We start from the raw sequence: 17,307 nt of genomic DNA, 5'->3' as shown, positions 1-17,307 counted from the left end.
GCATGGCACCTCTTTGGATGGCACTTTAAGTGTCAGGAAACCGAGAGAGAGAGGCAATCTATTGCGTGAAGTTCAGAGCCCGACGATGCCTGGGATGCCTGGTGTCTTGGGTTTCTGAAAGCCTGGCTGGGGTCTTTAACAGCAAGCTTATCCGGTCTGTCCCTGAGCAGTCCACCCAGGCAGTAAATTCCACGGAACGGTTCTATAGGGGGAACTTCTCAGCAGCCCTTTGTTCTGTGGACAGTTAACTTCCACTGAACATTAACTAGAGGGTGGCTACATAATTAAAAACATCATATTTCCATCAGGGGAGAATTTCAGCTCAGACAACTCCGAATGGCTCTGATTTAAGATCCATAAACTCAGTTAAAGGCAATAAATATGTAAGTAATTGATGATGTAGCCTGCGAGGAACTTAAGACCCATCTATCACAGCTGGACAGGCGAGGGCTGTGGACACGCTCTGAGAACAGGGTGATAGAAGGGGAATAAATGTTCAGAGACCTAGACAGTTCTGTCCTCTGCATAACTCATTGTGGCTTCTCTCTAGAGTCACGGCTTCCTTCCCAAAAGAGCCTCGTCCCCTATTTTGTCTTTCCCAGCCAGGAAGAGAGACCGCTGAGAAAAGCTAAAGACAAGCAGCTGAATTGCTCTAGAGGCATCTACCTCTTAATGCACACCTACTATGTGCCAGGTACCTGGTTCATTTCCCAGTGTCTGATCCTCAGGTAAACCCTACAAGATGGATTTCATTGCCCCCATTTTACAGAGGAGGAGATGCACAGAGGGAAAGAAAAGTCAGATGACAGGACACGTAGCAAGCGCAGAGCTAAGAATTCTGACTCAGGTCTGCACCTGTAAATTAATTCCATTTTGCCCATTCCAACTCAGGCAAAAGAGGGGATTTGCATCCTCCCCCCCCCCCAACCTGGTTGCCTGGATTTGGCAACATGCCATCCACAAACAAGTCTTCGCCAGTTTCTGGGTCCAGATGTCAAGCCCAACTTGCAGATTCCAGGCTTGGTCTGAATGTCTCCGATCTCCCCCAGCCCCGGACCTGTCAAGCTACTGCTGTTTCTCTTGGTTGATTTCAATGTGAGGCCATTTACAATGGAAATTGATGGAGCACCGGGCTGGCTGTTTTTCTCCCTTCACAGGGACATTTGTGGTGATGGCAATGTGGGGCCCCTGTCAACTCTTATTTCGTCCTCATTTAAGCCTGAGCCAGGCAAGGGAAGCCAGCTTCTTTCAATTAGCATTTTCCTTTGGGTCAAGGAGGACAGTTCTGTATCTATGTGGGAGGAGATGGCTCTGAAGCTAGCCAGGCCCCATGCTTCTCCAGGCTGCCTCTGCACATGCTCAGGGCTGCTCTCCCAGGAAGGTGCACAAAAAGACCCCCATCCCGGCTCTGCTAGTGGTCTGGCCTCCTTCATGAATATCTAGTATCTAAAGAGAGCTCATAGAACATAGTGCTCAGAAATGGGAGCTTTGCCTTCAAGGAAATCCAGGATCAAATCGCAGAGGATATTTTCCTTAGGTGATCCCTGAGCCTTAGTTTCTCCATTTGTAAAGTGGGGTCCTTCCAGCCTGCTTCTCAGGGTGGGTCATTTGTTTATTCGTGCATTCATTCATGCATACATAGTTGTGAGGATGCCACTCTGGGCCCATCATTGTGCTAGTTGCTAAGAATATAGGAGGGAATGAAACAGACTTGGTTGCTGTAGAGTCAACGGGCTAATGGAAAAATTTAAACCTGTGGTCTCCAGACTTGTCAGCACATTAGAGACCTTTTATAATTCTGCAGCACCTGGAGACCTTTTGTAATTTTCATAGTCAGGCCACATCCCAGCACAATTAAATTGGGGATCAGCAAGCTTTTTATTAAAGGGCCAGATAGTAGATATTGTAGTCTTTGTGGGCCATATGATCTCTGTTGTGACAATTCAACTCTGCCCTTTTTGGACAAAAGGGTCATCGGTCAATGGGCACGGCTGTGTCCCAATAAACCTTTGCTTATTGAAATAAGCTGTGAGCCACATTTGAACCTTGGACCCCAGATTGCTGACCTCTGAATTAAATTACAACGGGGGCATGGGAGGCACAGGCATAGGTGATTTCAATAGGCTGACCATGTGGGGAAGCCCTGACTTGTGCAATGCTTGGCCTGTGTTAGTTATTATCCTTAGGAGAGGCTAAGTAGCTTTCCCAGTTAGTGGTAGAACCAGGGCAACTATCTCAGTCTTCCTAACTCCTTTCTTTTGAGTACTCTTTCTCTGTTAAGCTCTGGGAGCCTCAGTTTCTTCACCTGAAAAATGAAATCAACACTAGATCTCCCTGAGAGGGTGGCTGGGAAAATGGGGTGGCTCATGTCTGTAATCCCAGCACTTTGAGAGGCTGAGACAGGCGGATCGCTTGAGCCCAGGAGTTCGAGACCAGCCTGGGCAGCATAGTGAGACCTCATTTCTATATTCAAATAAAATAAAAAGATTTTAAAAAATGAAGACAATGTATAAACTGACATAAATTGCCAGTCTGCACTTGAGAGGTCAATGATGACCATTACAGCTGAGAACCAAGAGGAGGTGAAGATGCTCCCGCTGTCCTGTCCCCCAACTTCTCTGTTTACTCGGGACTCCATGGCTGGGGAAACTCTGGAGTCCTGAGTGGATAGACAAGTGGAGAGAGGCCTGGGAGAAGTGGTGGGCTCCATTTTGGGACAGGTGGCCCCAGCCAGAGCTTGGGACCTGGTGCTGGAGGGGTGGGGATTCTTGCTTCATAGGATCCCTGACTGGCCCAGGCCTTGTAGAGCATGGAGGAGTGGACCCTTCATTCGCAGAGCTGGGCTGCCAGCCTATTTTTGCTTGAGTTCGCAAGAAAACCTTTCACCTCTCAGCTCTAAGCTAAACTCTGCCTGAGGCACTGGACACAAGAAGATGAATAATTGGCAGCTTCTGCTCTCCAAGGGTGGTTTGTCAGGCTCTACATGCGATGAGGCAAGTAGCCAGAGAGGTGAGTTCAAGATGTTACAAGGGGATGTGGCTCAGGCATCTGCTCCTGTGCATTCAGGGAGGGCTTCCTGGAGGAGCCATGCCTGAGCTGGATCCTAGAAGAAGAGTTGGTGTAAGTCAGGTTAAGAGATGTGGGGACCGGGGAGGCAGAACAGAAGCATGTTCTAGACAAAGGATGACATCTTCAAAGGTGAGAGGCAAGAAATAGCAGATCCATGTCATGATGTGAGTATAACTCGGGATCGGGGGGGGGGGGCCAGCCAGGGGCTGGGACACTAATTAAGCCTTGTAGTGGCCCTTAGCTCTGTCATGCTGCTTTCTCAGATGCATGGGGCATTTGTTCCTCTTTGGCCTGGGATTTTTCTATTCTTCCTCCCCATCTGACCTTTTCTGGGTCACTCAAGTAGATATGGCACTATCATGGAGATGTGAGACAATGGTTTTGAATATCACACATTTAGAGCAGTCCTCTGGAACAGAAAGACCCCTGCCACAATGCCACCCACACCATTTAAGTGACCTCCTCCACCAAGCATCACACATTATCTCCTTATTGATAATTTATTTCACAAGCACTTTCCCCCAACCCAGAAAAAAAAAAAAAGAAAAAGAAAAAACAGTAACAACAACATGGGTCCATTATCCTAATGATTTTTCTGGATTCCTAGATGTTACCATTTTACTTCCATTTTTATATTTTAAGTTTATAATCTGATTACATAAAGTGCTTTTGACATTTCAAGATGTTCCCCTCCTCTTTCCAGACCATAGCAGTAAAATTATATCAAGGGGAAATTCGAAGGGAAGGTTTGGGGGTGGGGCTAGGAGAGGGAAGAAAGATAAGTTTTCAAATATGTATCACCTTCATGATTGATAATTAATGACACTCTCCTCTCTGATCCATGGAGTGGTGTCTTGTGCCCCACCCCCAATTGGCCACCGCTGTCCCCAAGCCCATTGCGTGCCTATCCGACTTACTGTTACCATCTTGGATTCTCCATCCATCATCCCCACAAGGAAGATAATTACTCCTGCGGCACCAGGTCTCCCATTGTTTGGTTACAAGGTTAAAATTCCTTGATACACTTTAATAAATTCAGCAGTGAGCACATTATGAACTGTAATTAAATGCTTCAGCCATCTTTTCTTTCTTTACTGGCAATGAAATTTAATTGAGGCCATCTGAGGAGGCTGAAATAAATCACAGGTGATGACTCCAGGATTCACATTTCTCACTGGAAGAGGGAAGGATGTTACCACTGTCTACACATTTGATTTCGGGCAAATTAAGGGGATCCCAGCTTGAGGGTTACCTGCCAGGACTCACATGAGGTGGTGATGGTCTTTTTAAAAAGGGGAAAGTGGAGTGGGTGTGGTGGCTCATGCTTGTAATCCCAGCACATTGGGAGGCTGAGGCAGGCGGATCACCTGAGGTCAGGAGTTAGAGACCAGCCTGGCCAAACTCCATCTCTACTAAAAATATAAAAACTAACCAGGCGTGGTGGTGGGCACCTGTGATCCCACTCCTGGGGAGGCTAAGGCAGGAGAATCACTTGAACCCAGCTGGCAGAGGTTGCAGTGAGTGGAGATCATGTCACTGCACTCCACCCCGGGTGAAAGAGTAAGACTCTGTCTCAAAAAAAAAAAAAAAAAAATGTGGGGGGAGAATGATTCTGATGGTGGATATTAGAATAAATGCATTCATATATCCTCACTAGATCCTGAAGGTGTTTCTAGTTTAGTGTAACCATTTTTTTTTTTTTTTTTTTTGAGACAGAGTCTTACTCCGTTTCCCAGGCTGGAGTCCAGTGGTGTGATATCAGCGCACTGCAACCTCCACCTCCTGAGTTCAAGCGATTCTCATGCCTCAGCCTCCCAAGTAGCTTGGATTACAGGCATAAGCCACCACGCTCAGCTAATTTTTGTATTTTTTTTTTAGTAGAGATGGAGTTTTGCCATGTTGGCGAGGCTGGCCTTAAACTCCTAGCCTCAACTGAGCCATCTGCCTCTGCCTCTCAATGTGCTGGGATTATGGATGTGAACCACTGCACCATTTTAATTTAATTTTATTTTAACTGGGGTGGTACCAGGTAAAATGGGTGGTAGAGGAGAGTGGTGATGACAACTTTCCTGTGATGTGTCCCCTTACAGCCTCTCCTTGTCCTGCCTCTAGCCCCCACATGCCGGCCCTTCATCCGCTTTGCTGCCATTGGTACAGTGCCCTCACCACTCACCAGTCCTACCAATATCAGCTGCTACCTGTAGACATTCCTAGCAGGGCATTTCCTATGTCTGTCTCATTCATGACCACCACCACTGCCTCCGATTATAACTTAGAGAGAAGACTCCCCCAGGTCTTAGCTACGTCATGCTGCTTTCTCAGACGCATGGGGCATTTCTTCCTCCTCTGCCTAGGATCAACATATTCCTTCCCCTGGAGGAAGACTCCTCTAGGTCTTCTTTCTGCTTTGATAGAGTGAAACTGGAAAATCAAATTCTTTAATCCAGACAGAAGCAGTGAGAGGAAAGAGTTAGTTTTCCTTTTGCTCTGACCTCATGAGTTGACACGGATTTCAGCAGTTGCATGTACAGACATTGCCCCCTCATGGATTATTCTACCAAGAGACAGTGAGGAGTTGAAAGAACAGTCTTAGGCTATTATCTTGGCAGGGCTTCTTGCAAGTCCTTGTCTGGCTTTCTTCTGCAAAATGGGGATCAAAACAGCACACCTCACAGGGTGCAGGACTAAGTGAGCAGAGGGGTGACACCAAGTGGTTATACGTATTTTGGCTTGGAGACTGCAGACCATTTGTCTCAAGATTTCTATCATGTAAGTGGCAGAAGGGGATCTTGAACCCTGGTCTGGCTCTAAGAAAAAAATATTTCTGCTGATTAGCCAATAAAATGAGTTTCACAGCTCTAAAAAGTGTTGGCATACCTTTTCTTTAAAGGGTCAAGTAATACTTATTTTTTGCTTGGTGGACGAGTCTGTCTCTGTTACCACTACTCACTTCTGCTGTCATAAACAATATGTCAATGAGTGGGTGTGGCTATGTGTCAATCAAACTTCATAAAATTAGACAATGGGTTGCATTTGGCCTGAGGGTCAAGTTTGCCAACTCTGGCTCCAAGTCATAGCCATACAGAGCTTTGTCATATTCTAACTGATGTGTAAAATTCAAAAGGCAGAGTGACAATGACAATGACAAAAACAATAATAACAATACTCCATCAGGCACTCATTGGGGCACTGTTCCAATTATGTCACCCAGCTTAATCCCCTACCAATCCTATGAGGGAGATACAATGACGCCTTTTTTATAGGAGAAACCGAGACTCAGAAAAGTAAGAGTACCTAAGATTCCATAGCTCGTAAGTGCCAGAGCTGGTGTTTGTCACAGATATGCTCATGTCAAAGTCGCACGCTCTCCCTCCCACACTCCACTGCGCAAGTTGATTGCCCTTGAGGCCCTTCCTGTTCAGAAATAAAGTATGCTACTCTGTCTCCAGAGGAGGTCTACACTCAAGGTCTTATCTCTAGCTTAAACTCCGCACATGCATGGATTGGTTTGACCCTGATACTTGCATTCCTGTAATGAACAGGAACTGAGGTCATAGTCTCAATAGCCTAGCCATTGCCCATGGTTTTGTCTCAATGTCATGGGGAGCCCTAGGAAAGTCTTCTGAAATCCCTGAATATGATCCCTTCCATCAAGAATCCTTGCTCACCCTTAGCATCTCTTATCACTGTCAGTTCACTCTGCCTTATTTCTCCCCTGATGACATGAAACAAATGCCCACCCTGGTCTATGCACTCACTAGTGCCAAGGGGTTCCCTGGAAACCTCCCCAGCCGCCATGGGCCCCAGATGATGATGCTTGGATCTTGGGAGGTAAGTTGTCATTGTTTCAGGGAGAAAATTATGTCCAACTCCATGAAGAAATGCAATTTGGCCCTGAAGCACTGTGGGGCTGTAACCTTTAGAAACTGCACATAATTAAAATACTTTCAGATCTGATATATTTGAGTTGGATATTAAAGCAAATAGAGTTATCCTCTGCTATGTGAATGATATCATGAGCAGCTTTAGTCTAGGATTGGTTGGCACTTTGGATAAATCAGTGGGATTTTAGCTGGTGACTGGCCTGTGACTCCAAAGAAAAGTTTAATGGTCTAAGATTTATGAGTTTCATTTATCTTCAGGCTCAGCGAATTTGCTCGTTGATTTGAATGCGGCACCTCTGCTGAGTTCTCACTCAGTCTGTCATGTCCCTGGGCTGAAAGCTTAAGGGCAGTCTGGAATTTTCAGTTCCTTTGTGGTATTTCTGAGGATGAGCCCTTGGGTTCAAACCTGAGCTTTAGTACCTAAAAGGGAATTATGGAGACTAAGTGAAATAATACATCTAAATCACATAACCTAGGTCCCGCTGTGCAGGGGGTGCTTAATAAATGTCAGCTATTATTATTAATAACATTATGTCCTCAGAGGTCTTTATCTCCATGGTAGGCTAGCTCCTTATTTATCCAACAGGGTTTAGAGATTCAAAGACTGCAATAAATGATTTCTTGTGGTCCTTTTCAACTCTAGACTGGCGTGGCTTTTAAGATAATTTTTACATTTGCCTCAGAAGGGGACGTGGTATGGAGCTGGATAGAAGGCTCTAATTTTATAGGAAACTGGGTTCAACTCTAGCGTTCTTGGTGAACTTTAGCTATATGACTGAACAATTTAATTATTCTTACTTACCTGTAAACTGGGAATACAAACTCATAAGATTGTGTGGATTAAATGAAGAAATAGCTGCAAGATACATACAATAAATAAGTCTGAGCATTGCTCTCATGCTCAGAATACTCTGTGCATTATCCTACCTAGTCTTCAAACAGTACAGTGAGGTACAGTGGATACTGTTATTTACTCACAGGTTTTGTGTGATGACACTGAAGCTCACAGCATTGTCACTTGCCCAAGGACACACAGCAGATCACGTCCCATATCTACCTCAATTTTCGGTCTGTATAATGTGTACTTCCTTTCCTACCACACAGAGTATTTTGGGGATAAATCAGTTCAGATTTGCTCTGAGTCTGATCAAGTTATCTCAAAGATCTCCCAGGGCCATGTAAGTTTCTCATTAACCAGAAAAGCACCAGTTTCAGCCACGACTTGATTATCGGTCCATTCATTTGTGTATTCATTCATTTGTCCATTAAACACACATTTAATATCCTTTGAGCAGATCCTGATCTACAGTGACAGATGAGACCCAGCCTACAATTGTTTGTCCCCATAGCAGATAAATTGCAAAGCATAACTTTTTTAAAAAGCAGCTTTGTCTTCTTCCCATGGCTACCTCTTTCTCCTCTTCTACTTGGGTTTGGGAATGCAAATCCCATGAAAATTTCTTCAGGAACTGTTCTCTAAGATCAGTCTGTGCCACAGATATTCCAGTGCTACAGGTTGATAGGTTTGGGACAAAACATCAACTCTTCTCTATGTCCAAGGAAGTAAAAATACTCTGTTAGCTTCCAAAAAATAATACAGGCTTGGGGCCAATGAGTACACCCTCTTTGCTTTTCCTAGGGACATTGAGGGGTAACGGACTGTGGATTTTTTAATGAGGGGCTACGGGTGGCATCATGACAGCTCGGGTGGGAAAGGTCTGGGTTGGGATAATGACCTTGGGAAGGAATGACCTTGGCAGAGTTAGGGCTGAAGTGTTATACCTGGGTTAGGGTTGGGGAAATGGAGCATTGATGTGGGGACAGGGAGGTGGGGAGGCCCTCACCGTTTTCTCCTGTTACAGCCTGGCAGGCTATTCTCCACTCGACCGCCAGAGGGAGCTCTTAAATCCATACTGTCCAGCACAGTGTCCAGCTTCTTCCGTTCTAAGGCAGGTCGGGCTCCCGTTGCCTTAAAACAATCCCAAAATCTGTACTGTTTCATTTTCTTCATGGACTCTTATTTCTTGGCTCATGTGCTTTCTGATTTCCCCCTCTAGACTCTAAGCTCAGAAAACATGGTTATCCTGTTCACCGTATCCCCTGGAAACCATGCCTGGAACAAGATAGGCACCGGGTCAGTTTCCCATAACTGCTGAGACAAACGACCACAAACTCGGCGTCTGAAAACATCTCAGATTCATTATCTTCCAGTTCTGGAAGTCAAAAGTCCGAAGTGGATCCCGATGGGGTTAAAATCAGGGTGTCGGCAGAGCTGGTTCCTTCTGCAGGATCTGGGGAGCATCCATTCTCACCTTTTCCAGCTACCTGCCTTGGCTGCTGTCCCTCCTCCTTCTTCAGAACCAGCAGTAGCATGACTCTGACCTCGGCCTTCATTGTCACAACCCTTCTCTGATCTCTAACTCTTACCCTCCTCCCTCCGTCTTATAAGGGCCCTATGGTGACATGGGTCCACCTGTGGTAATCCAGGGTCACCTGTCCATCTGCAGGTCCTTAGCTTGACCACAGCTCCAGCATCTCTTTTTGCCGGATAAGATAACATACTCCCAGGTTCCAGGGATTGGGACGTGGGCATCTTTGGGGTGGGACAGGAGCGTTATGCTATTATATCACCTCCCAGGTCCTTCCATCACCCTCCCTTGGTCCTTCCCAGACAGGGGTACGTAGGAGGCCTTGGCAGGAGAGGATGGGTTGAGCAGGGTGTTGAAGGGAAGTCTGGACTAAAAGCATCCAGTTTGTTTCTGTCTGCAGTTTAAATCCCAGCTCAGTCATTTATCAGCTCTAGACAATTGCTTATTGCTTCTAAGCCTCAATATTCCCATCTGTGAACGGGAGATGAAATTCACTTCCATTAATTGAGCCACAGCTCAATTAAAAAATCCACATTCTGGCATTTACTTGCATTTACCTAGAGCAGTTGGGATAACTTTTTTATTTCCTTGTTGAAATGGCACTAATTATCATGGCTGATACACTACATGTGTGTAAACTTTGTAGTGTTTATACTAATGGGATAATATATGTCAAGGGTCTGTTTGACAATAATGCTTGGCATATGGAAAGCAGATCTATTTTCCTTCCTTCCCTCCTCTCTCTTTCTTTCTGTCTTTTCTTTTTTCTTTTCTTTCTTTCAGATGGAGTTTCACTCTTGTGGCCCAGGCTGGAGTGCAATGGTATGACCTTGCCTCACTGCATCCTCTGCCTCCCAGGTTCAAGCAATTCTCTTGCCTCAGCCTCCTGCGTAACTGGAATTACAGCCTCCTGAGTAGCTGGAATTGTCTATGGTGTCTAGCCCACCATAGACAAAAAATTTTTTTTGTTTTTTTAGTAGAGATGGGGTTTTCGCCAGGTTGGCCAGGCTGGTCTTGAACTCTTGACCTCAGGTGATCCACCAGTCTCACCCTCTCAAAGTGCTGGGATTACAGGTGTGAGTCACTGCACCGGCCATATTTTTCTAATTTCTCTTTTTCTTCTTTCTTGTCCTCCTCTTCCTTTCCTTCATCATCACCCATTTTTACCTGTGTCTCTGTTTATATCCTCACATATTTTTTCCATGCCTAGCTCATCTGTCAGGCAGCTTTCAAATTCACCAGGTCAGAGCCTGATTTTTCATCAAGAAACTCTGTGTGCTGTGGATGCTTTGTTAATGCTGGTTCCTTCTGCTGGGCCTTCTGTTTGTCCCTCTGACTCCTAAGGTGATTCCAAACACCTGGGCTCCTGGCTTTTCCCTCTTCTGTGTGAAGCCCCTTCTGGGCAGATGCATTTCTCTGAAGACATCGACAGCTAGACCTGTGTAAGGGGAGAAGAACCTCCCTCCTTCCACTCTTTCTCTTTCTGTGTACTAGAAATGAAAATATCTGAGGAGAAATGTCTATTATTCTACTCCTGAGACCGTAGGCACCAGGCATGCACAAAATTCTGCCTCTGTGTCTGCATGACTTGTTATCAGAAAATTAGAGTAGAAAAGAAGATTCTGTCAGCTATGGAGACATCTTAATAGGTGCTTTGATTGTTAAACAGAAGTTTCTGTATCGGTTTAATTGCTGTAAATGTTGTTTGCCTTCCCTGTTATGATAAGGCCTGGATTTTCATAGATTTTTTTTTTTCCTTCCCTTTCAACAGTTTGCTGTTGCTTTAAGGCTTGCATTGGCAAGTTTAATAAAATCCAGATGAAGAAAGCAAAGAGAGGATCTCAAAGTTCAAATCTTCACACCCACGTAGGAAGCCGTGTGGAGGTTATTATTGCTTGAGACTAATGATGCTGCAGCCGCTTGATGTAATTGACAGAATTCACCCCTTCAACCGGATATTGGGAAATGAGACCAAACTACGAAAGTTAATTACATCTATTTTTTGAAAAGGAGCTATAATTGAGAATAACTGAATAACTAGGCTATGAACGTAATAGTGAGATGTGCATATAATAAAAGAGGATTTGTTCTCTGCTGACTTGTGCCTCAGAAGCACCATCTGGGGGTTTTTGATGGAGGGTGGTAGTAGTAAGGGACAGAGGCTGGAGAGGCAGAGAAACGTCTACATCAGGAATTCTCAACCTTGGTGCTATTGACATTTTGGGCTGTTTAATTCTTTATTATGGGAGTCTGCCCTGTGTATTATAAGTTGTTAAAGAGCATCCCTGCCATCTCCCCACCAGATGCTAGTAACACACACACACACACACACACGCACACACAGTGTGACAACCAAAAATGTCCCTAGACACTGCCAGATATCCCCTAGGGGGGAAAATGCTCCTCTGGTTGAGAACAGGGGTGCCAGGGCTTCTGGAAGACTTTCAAACAATTGCAGAGTTACTCATTGAGAATCGGCAGGTGCGTCGCTATGTGGCCTTTCGCAAGTCACTGCACTTCCCTGAGCTCCTTTGTCTTTCTTTGCACAATAGGAATAATGACAGCCCGACCGCACAGAGGAAGAGCTTCTGGGTATAAAATGCATAGCCTAATGCCTAGCACCTATTGAGTAATCAATAAACTCGGTGTTTCTGTTATAATAATCTTGGATTCAGCAAATGTGTATTAACTACTTTGCCACAGTCATGATGCTATGAGGTGGTGATGCAAAAAGATGTGGTTCCCCTCTCGCAGAGGTGGCAAATGTACGTGGACCTGTTGGTACAATCTTATTCTTTACCCATGACAGAGATTGCTAATCAGTTTCAGTGCCCTTTCCCACTGAGCCTCAATCCATTTTAACACACTTCTCTGGGCAGCCACTACTAGTGGGTTTCTGAAATGAAACCCATTTACCACTTCTAGCTTTGTAGATTTCCTTGTGAGGATACTAACTCTTCCTCTCTGGCGCAGTCTTCCCATTCCCACCCACCCCTCACACTGGAGAAAGCACCTCAAGGAGTTAATAGGTAGAATCCCTCCTCCCACATCTGACTTCAGTCCCCAAAAGAGTTAGGAATGGAAAGAATAGCTCTCTTAAATTTTTTTTTCTCTTGTCTTTTTCTGTTTCCTTCAGAAATGGTAACATGTAGTGAAATGGGCTTGAGGTTGATGACATTTAGTTTTTAGTTAAACTAAAGGAATCCCACAGGCTCTAATTCTGATTGATATATCACGCTGTCTCCCTCTTAGGTTTTCTCTGCCTGTTGGGGCCTGGAAAATCATTAGCTCTCTCATAAAGGATCTCGGCTTTACAAGGGCAGAATTGGGATTTCTGGAAACAATACTGGATAGCTGCAGACAGTGTCATTAGGCAGAAGAGAGGAGCGAGTAGGTTGGGGGTTAAATGCTCCCTGATAGGTTCTGACATGCCCGACTCCCCGAAGACAGCACCACTCCATAACAATTGCTGTGAAAAATGAGGCGTGCATTTGCAGCTCCAAAAACAGGGAGCTGGCTCCATCCATCTGGCCTGAGAAATGAGAACTGGCGTGTAGGGTCGGGCACTTGCTTCTTCCCTCCCTGCCCGGTAGAGATTCCGCAGGCAGCACTAGTTCATTGTTTCACACCTCTCCAGGGCCTGCAAGCTCTGCCAGGAGGGTGGTGTGGGCAATGGGCAGTCGGGCGGAGGTGGAACCTGGTGCACAGGGTCTGAGGGAGACCCAGAATTCAGTCTGTGATGGAGTGATAGTGCAGTTTCCTGAGATTTAGCCTAAGACTTGAAAGAAGACAGATGGGGACAGGCACCTCATCTGCAGTGTGATTTTTTTGTTTCTTCCTCATTCCCATTCATCATTCATCTGCCCACCCACCTATCTATCCACTCACCTACCCATCTTTTCATTCACCCATATGTCCGTCCGTCCATCCATCCATCCATCCACTCACCCACCTATCCATTTACCCCCTCCCCAATCTATCTACTCATCCATCCATCTACTTACTCTGGCATAACTTTAGGTGGCACATGGTTGGACATTATTCGGATAATTATCTGTAATATACAGAAAGCAATATGGCTTTCCACATAGTGTTGGCCTTTAAAAATAAGTGTATTTAGAAAAAAAAAATTGGAGTCAGCCTAAAATACAAAATAAATAACTTCACGGTTGTGCAGAGGCATGGCAGAAATTAGGAAAGGGACACTTGCATGACTGCACTTGGAACCGGCTGCACTGTAACTTTGCATGCAAGGGCACATGTTCATTTCAGGTTCCTTGAACCTGAATCACAGCTGCTGTGTAGCTTCTAAGATACATGACCTAGAGCAAGTGACTTCCCTTTCCAAGCCTCAGTTTTTTCTTCTGTAACGTGAAGACTCTAGCAACCCTATTCTTGGGATTGTTTTGAGAATGTGGCAAGCTTTGGCACACACATGCTTGGCACATACCAAGCACTCCGTAAATGGAAGCGATGCTCACTTTTAGTCATTCCACAGCTGGCTTCTTTTAAGGCATCCTCTGGCTACCCTGCCCAGGAGAATTTGAGTGAGTTGAGGTGACAAGCTAAACCAGTGTTCTACTTGGCTTTGGTTTAGCAAGTGATGGCAGCTGGTGTCCTTCCTGAAGTTGACAAGCCTCCCTTTTCCTTCCAGGGCTTGCCAGAGCCCACCCCAGTCTCTGACCCTCCGTATAACAGGCTGTTCTCTTCTCTCTGTAGACACACTGTCAGTGCCACGCTGGTCCCCGCAGATCCCTCGCAGAGACCTCGGCAACTCCATCAAGCACAGGTAGGATGGATTCCCATGTGCACTGGTGCCTTCTCCCCAGCCCTTTGAAGGGTGGGGGCTCTGGCCCCTGCCCTGGGGTGAGAGAAGGCTGGGCTATTGAGCTGCGGCACCTACTTCACCGTGTCCCTTTCTCCTCTGCTAGGCTAAACTTTAAAAGTGGCAACAAGGGGACTGAGACACCTGCCTCTTACTAACCTGGCTCTTATGAAATTAGCACATAGCAGTTAAAAGCCAGGGCTTTGGAGTCAGGCTGACCTGTGTTCCAATCCCAGCTATAAAGCTTTGCAACCTTGAGGAAGTTGCTTAACCTTTCTGAGGCTCAATTTTTTCATTAGATAATTCTGCCTACCTATAGGTGGCTGTGCAGATTAATATGAGATAATATGTGTAGAGTGCTTAGCACATGGCCTGGCACATAACACTCAATAAACGGCATCATTCTTTTTTTTTTTTTTTTTTTTTGAGACGGAGTTTCACTCTTGTTACCCAGGCTGGAGTGCAATGGCGTGATCTCGGCTCACTGCAACCTCCGCCTCCTGGGTTCAGGCAATTCTCCTGCCTCAGCCTCCTGAGCAGCTGGGATTACAGACATGCACCACCATGCCCAGCTAATTTTTTGTGTTTTTAGTAGAGACGGGGTTTCACCATGTTAACCAGGATGGTCTCGATCTCTTGACCTTGTGATCCACCTGCCTCGGCCTCCCAAAATGCTGGGATTACAGGCTTGAGCCACCGCGCCTGGCCAACGGTATCATTCTTAAGATGAATGCTTTATGTTTTAATTTTCAGTCTCCTCACCCAGAATACACAATATTGTAGGTGTTCACCCCGTGGTGTGGTGGAGGTCAGTCCAGATCTCTAGCCCTACTGTGTGCATGGGACAGCCTCTCCAGGGCGATACCTGCCATTTTGAGGGGAGGGGGTTGCATACACCAGGCATCCCTTATAAGAAGTTCTTCAACTCCCCAAATATAGCTTTCCCCATTTTGTCTTGGTAGTTCCACAGTCTCCTTACAAGCTTAGTGGGGTGAGCAGGGCAAGTGTGCTCATGGCCATTGGACAGATAGGCAAACTGAGGCCCTGAAAAATTAAGCGATAGGTCGAAAAGCTAATTAGCCTCAGTACTTTGTGTTCTTTTGACACCCTGCTGAGTGCTCCATGGACCGGGTCCTCTGTGAACTCGCTGGGGAACTTGTTCACTCACTCCTGGATTCTTTCCACCTGTATTTATAGAGTTTCTGTGCCATAGTTGTAGCACTGACCAAGACGTAAGGCCTGTTCCCTTAGGGAACTCGCTGTCCAGGGGAGAGTCAGGCAGTTAACAGACCAGGACAGTATGGAGAGATCAGGGTGACAAGGTGGGGTGATATCGGGGGCAGATGTATCACCATAGCTGGGGGCATGGCAGGGATGAGCATTCTCACGGATGGGGACTCACGGAGTGGCATCTCATCAGCAGTTTTTGAAAGAAGTATGTTGACAGCATTGTTGTTAAGACTTAAATGAGAAAACCGAGGAAGCAGTGAGAAGTGTGCGATAGACACGTCAATGATCAGGCCTTGAGCAGCAGAGAGAAGGGCATAGGAGACAAGGACCTTTTTTTGTATTTTCCTCCTTCCTACTCTCTGACTCTGCTCCACCCCTGGATTGGCCACGCCCCCTGGACTGGCCCTGCCCCGGGCTCATCACCATTCTTAGATTGGCTACTACTCTGGCTCAGCCACGCCCTTGGCTCGGCCACACCCCTGGGTGAGCCACGCCTCTGGCTCACCTACGCTCCTGGATTGGCCATGCCCCTGGCTCCACCCTACTCCCTAGATCGCCCAGCCCCCAGGCTCTGGTAGTTCCTAAGATTCAAATGCTGATGCCCAGAGGAGGGAGACAACCTATTAATTTTAGGAATGTCTTCCTAGGGCAGCTGAGACTTAGGATGACCTGTTATTCTTCAGTCTCTCCCTATGTTTCTCCTTGGGGTTAATGCCAAGAGGTAGAGAACTGGACTCACCCCAGCCTTGGTGAAGAAATGAAATTAAAATCCCATCTGCTGCCATCAGAGTCACTTCAGCCAGAGCTGGGGAAGAGGCAGAGCTGATCCCAAGCACAAGACAGGGCTGGAAAGGAGAAAAAGCTGTCACCCACTGCTTATGATGCCTGTCTGCCATTCCTGTATGGCTGGCTGATGAGTGAAATACATGCTTCTTTGCTGCCATTCTCCAGAGCTGCCAAATTCTGCAAAACAGACAATGCTAAACTCACTGACACTGAAGGGAAAGAAAGGGGCTTGACCAAGTCCCAAGTCCAAAACCAGAGAGGGAGAGTTTTCTTGGCAGTAAGTGTCTTTGCTCAGAATATTGCTATTTGCTTAGATTTGTAGTCTTTGGGCTATGGCTTCTTCTGTTTGGAGAGTGACTGACCCAAATCAGGCAAAATGGTCCAGCAAAGAGATGCACCCTTTCCCTCAAAATTCTCAGACTCCAGGTTATATAATCACTTCTGATTTCCCTTTTGACACTCTGAGGCAGTGGAGATTAGATACAACTCCTGCTGCTGGTGACACAAATTGAAAATTAAAATTAACTGCGACCTGGCAGCCTTCGGTACTTTTTTGGGCCTAGCCCTGCCGCTGCCACGTATCTCTTGCGGAAGAAAGCACCCCGGCAATATCGAGGGGAGATGTACCCAGGGAGTTAATCAAATGCACCTCTGCTCTAGTTAGTTTACAGCTGTGCATGGGAGGCCTGCAAACTGCCTATGTTTGCAGCAAGTGGGTGGGGTTGGAGAGCAGGGTGAGCTGATGGTCTGAAATGGCTTTCACTTTCAAGGACTCTTCTCTGCCACTAAAATTTGGGGTCTCAGCTCTTTCAGGAGGGGCGGGCTCCCTTTGATGGTCCCCAGGTGATGTGACCAGCCGGTCCCCCAGGAGGCTCCACCTTATTTGTAGCTTTCTGCAGGCAGTTCCAACCCTGTCCATTATTGGCATACAGTAGGCTGCCAGGCAATATTTGTTGAACAAATGAATGACCCTTACAAATGTTCAAGGTAATAGTATAGTCACAACTCAATCTAGTGAGTGCTTACTGCTAAGGGCACTGTACAAAGCCCTTGACATGCCTCACCTCGTTTAAGCTCCCCAGCAACCTACGAGGTCAATACTTTTATTATCTGCACTTTGCAGACGGGGAAACTGAGGTTGCAT

At 46.2% G+C, this 17,307-nt stretch overlaps 1 protein-coding gene across 3 annotated transcripts in view; it reads left to right on the top strand.

Moving 5' to 3' along the window:
- The window catches only part of KSR2 (kinase suppressor of ras 2), a 525,084-nt gene that overhangs the window by 379,147 nt on the left and 128,630 nt on the right, over positions 1 to 17,307 (top strand). For all 3 annotated transcript variants that reach the window (XM_035257773.3, XM_035257771.3, XM_035257772.3), the window contains exon 6: positions 14,042 to 14,111. In XM_035257773.3, the coding sequence (XP_035113664.1) occupies positions 14,042 to 14,111 (70 nt within the window). The remainder of the gene's footprint in view (positions 1 to 14,041; positions 14,112 to 17,307) is intronic.

This window comes from Callithrix jacchus, chromosome 9 (genome assembly GCF_049354715.1).
Source record: "Callithrix jacchus isolate 240 chromosome 9, calJac240_pri, whole genome shotgun sequence".
NCBI classification, from domain to species: domain Eukaryota; kingdom Metazoa; phylum Chordata; class Mammalia; order Primates; family Cebidae; genus Callithrix; species Callithrix jacchus.
This window is presented reverse-complemented; position numbering and strand designations above follow the sequence as displayed.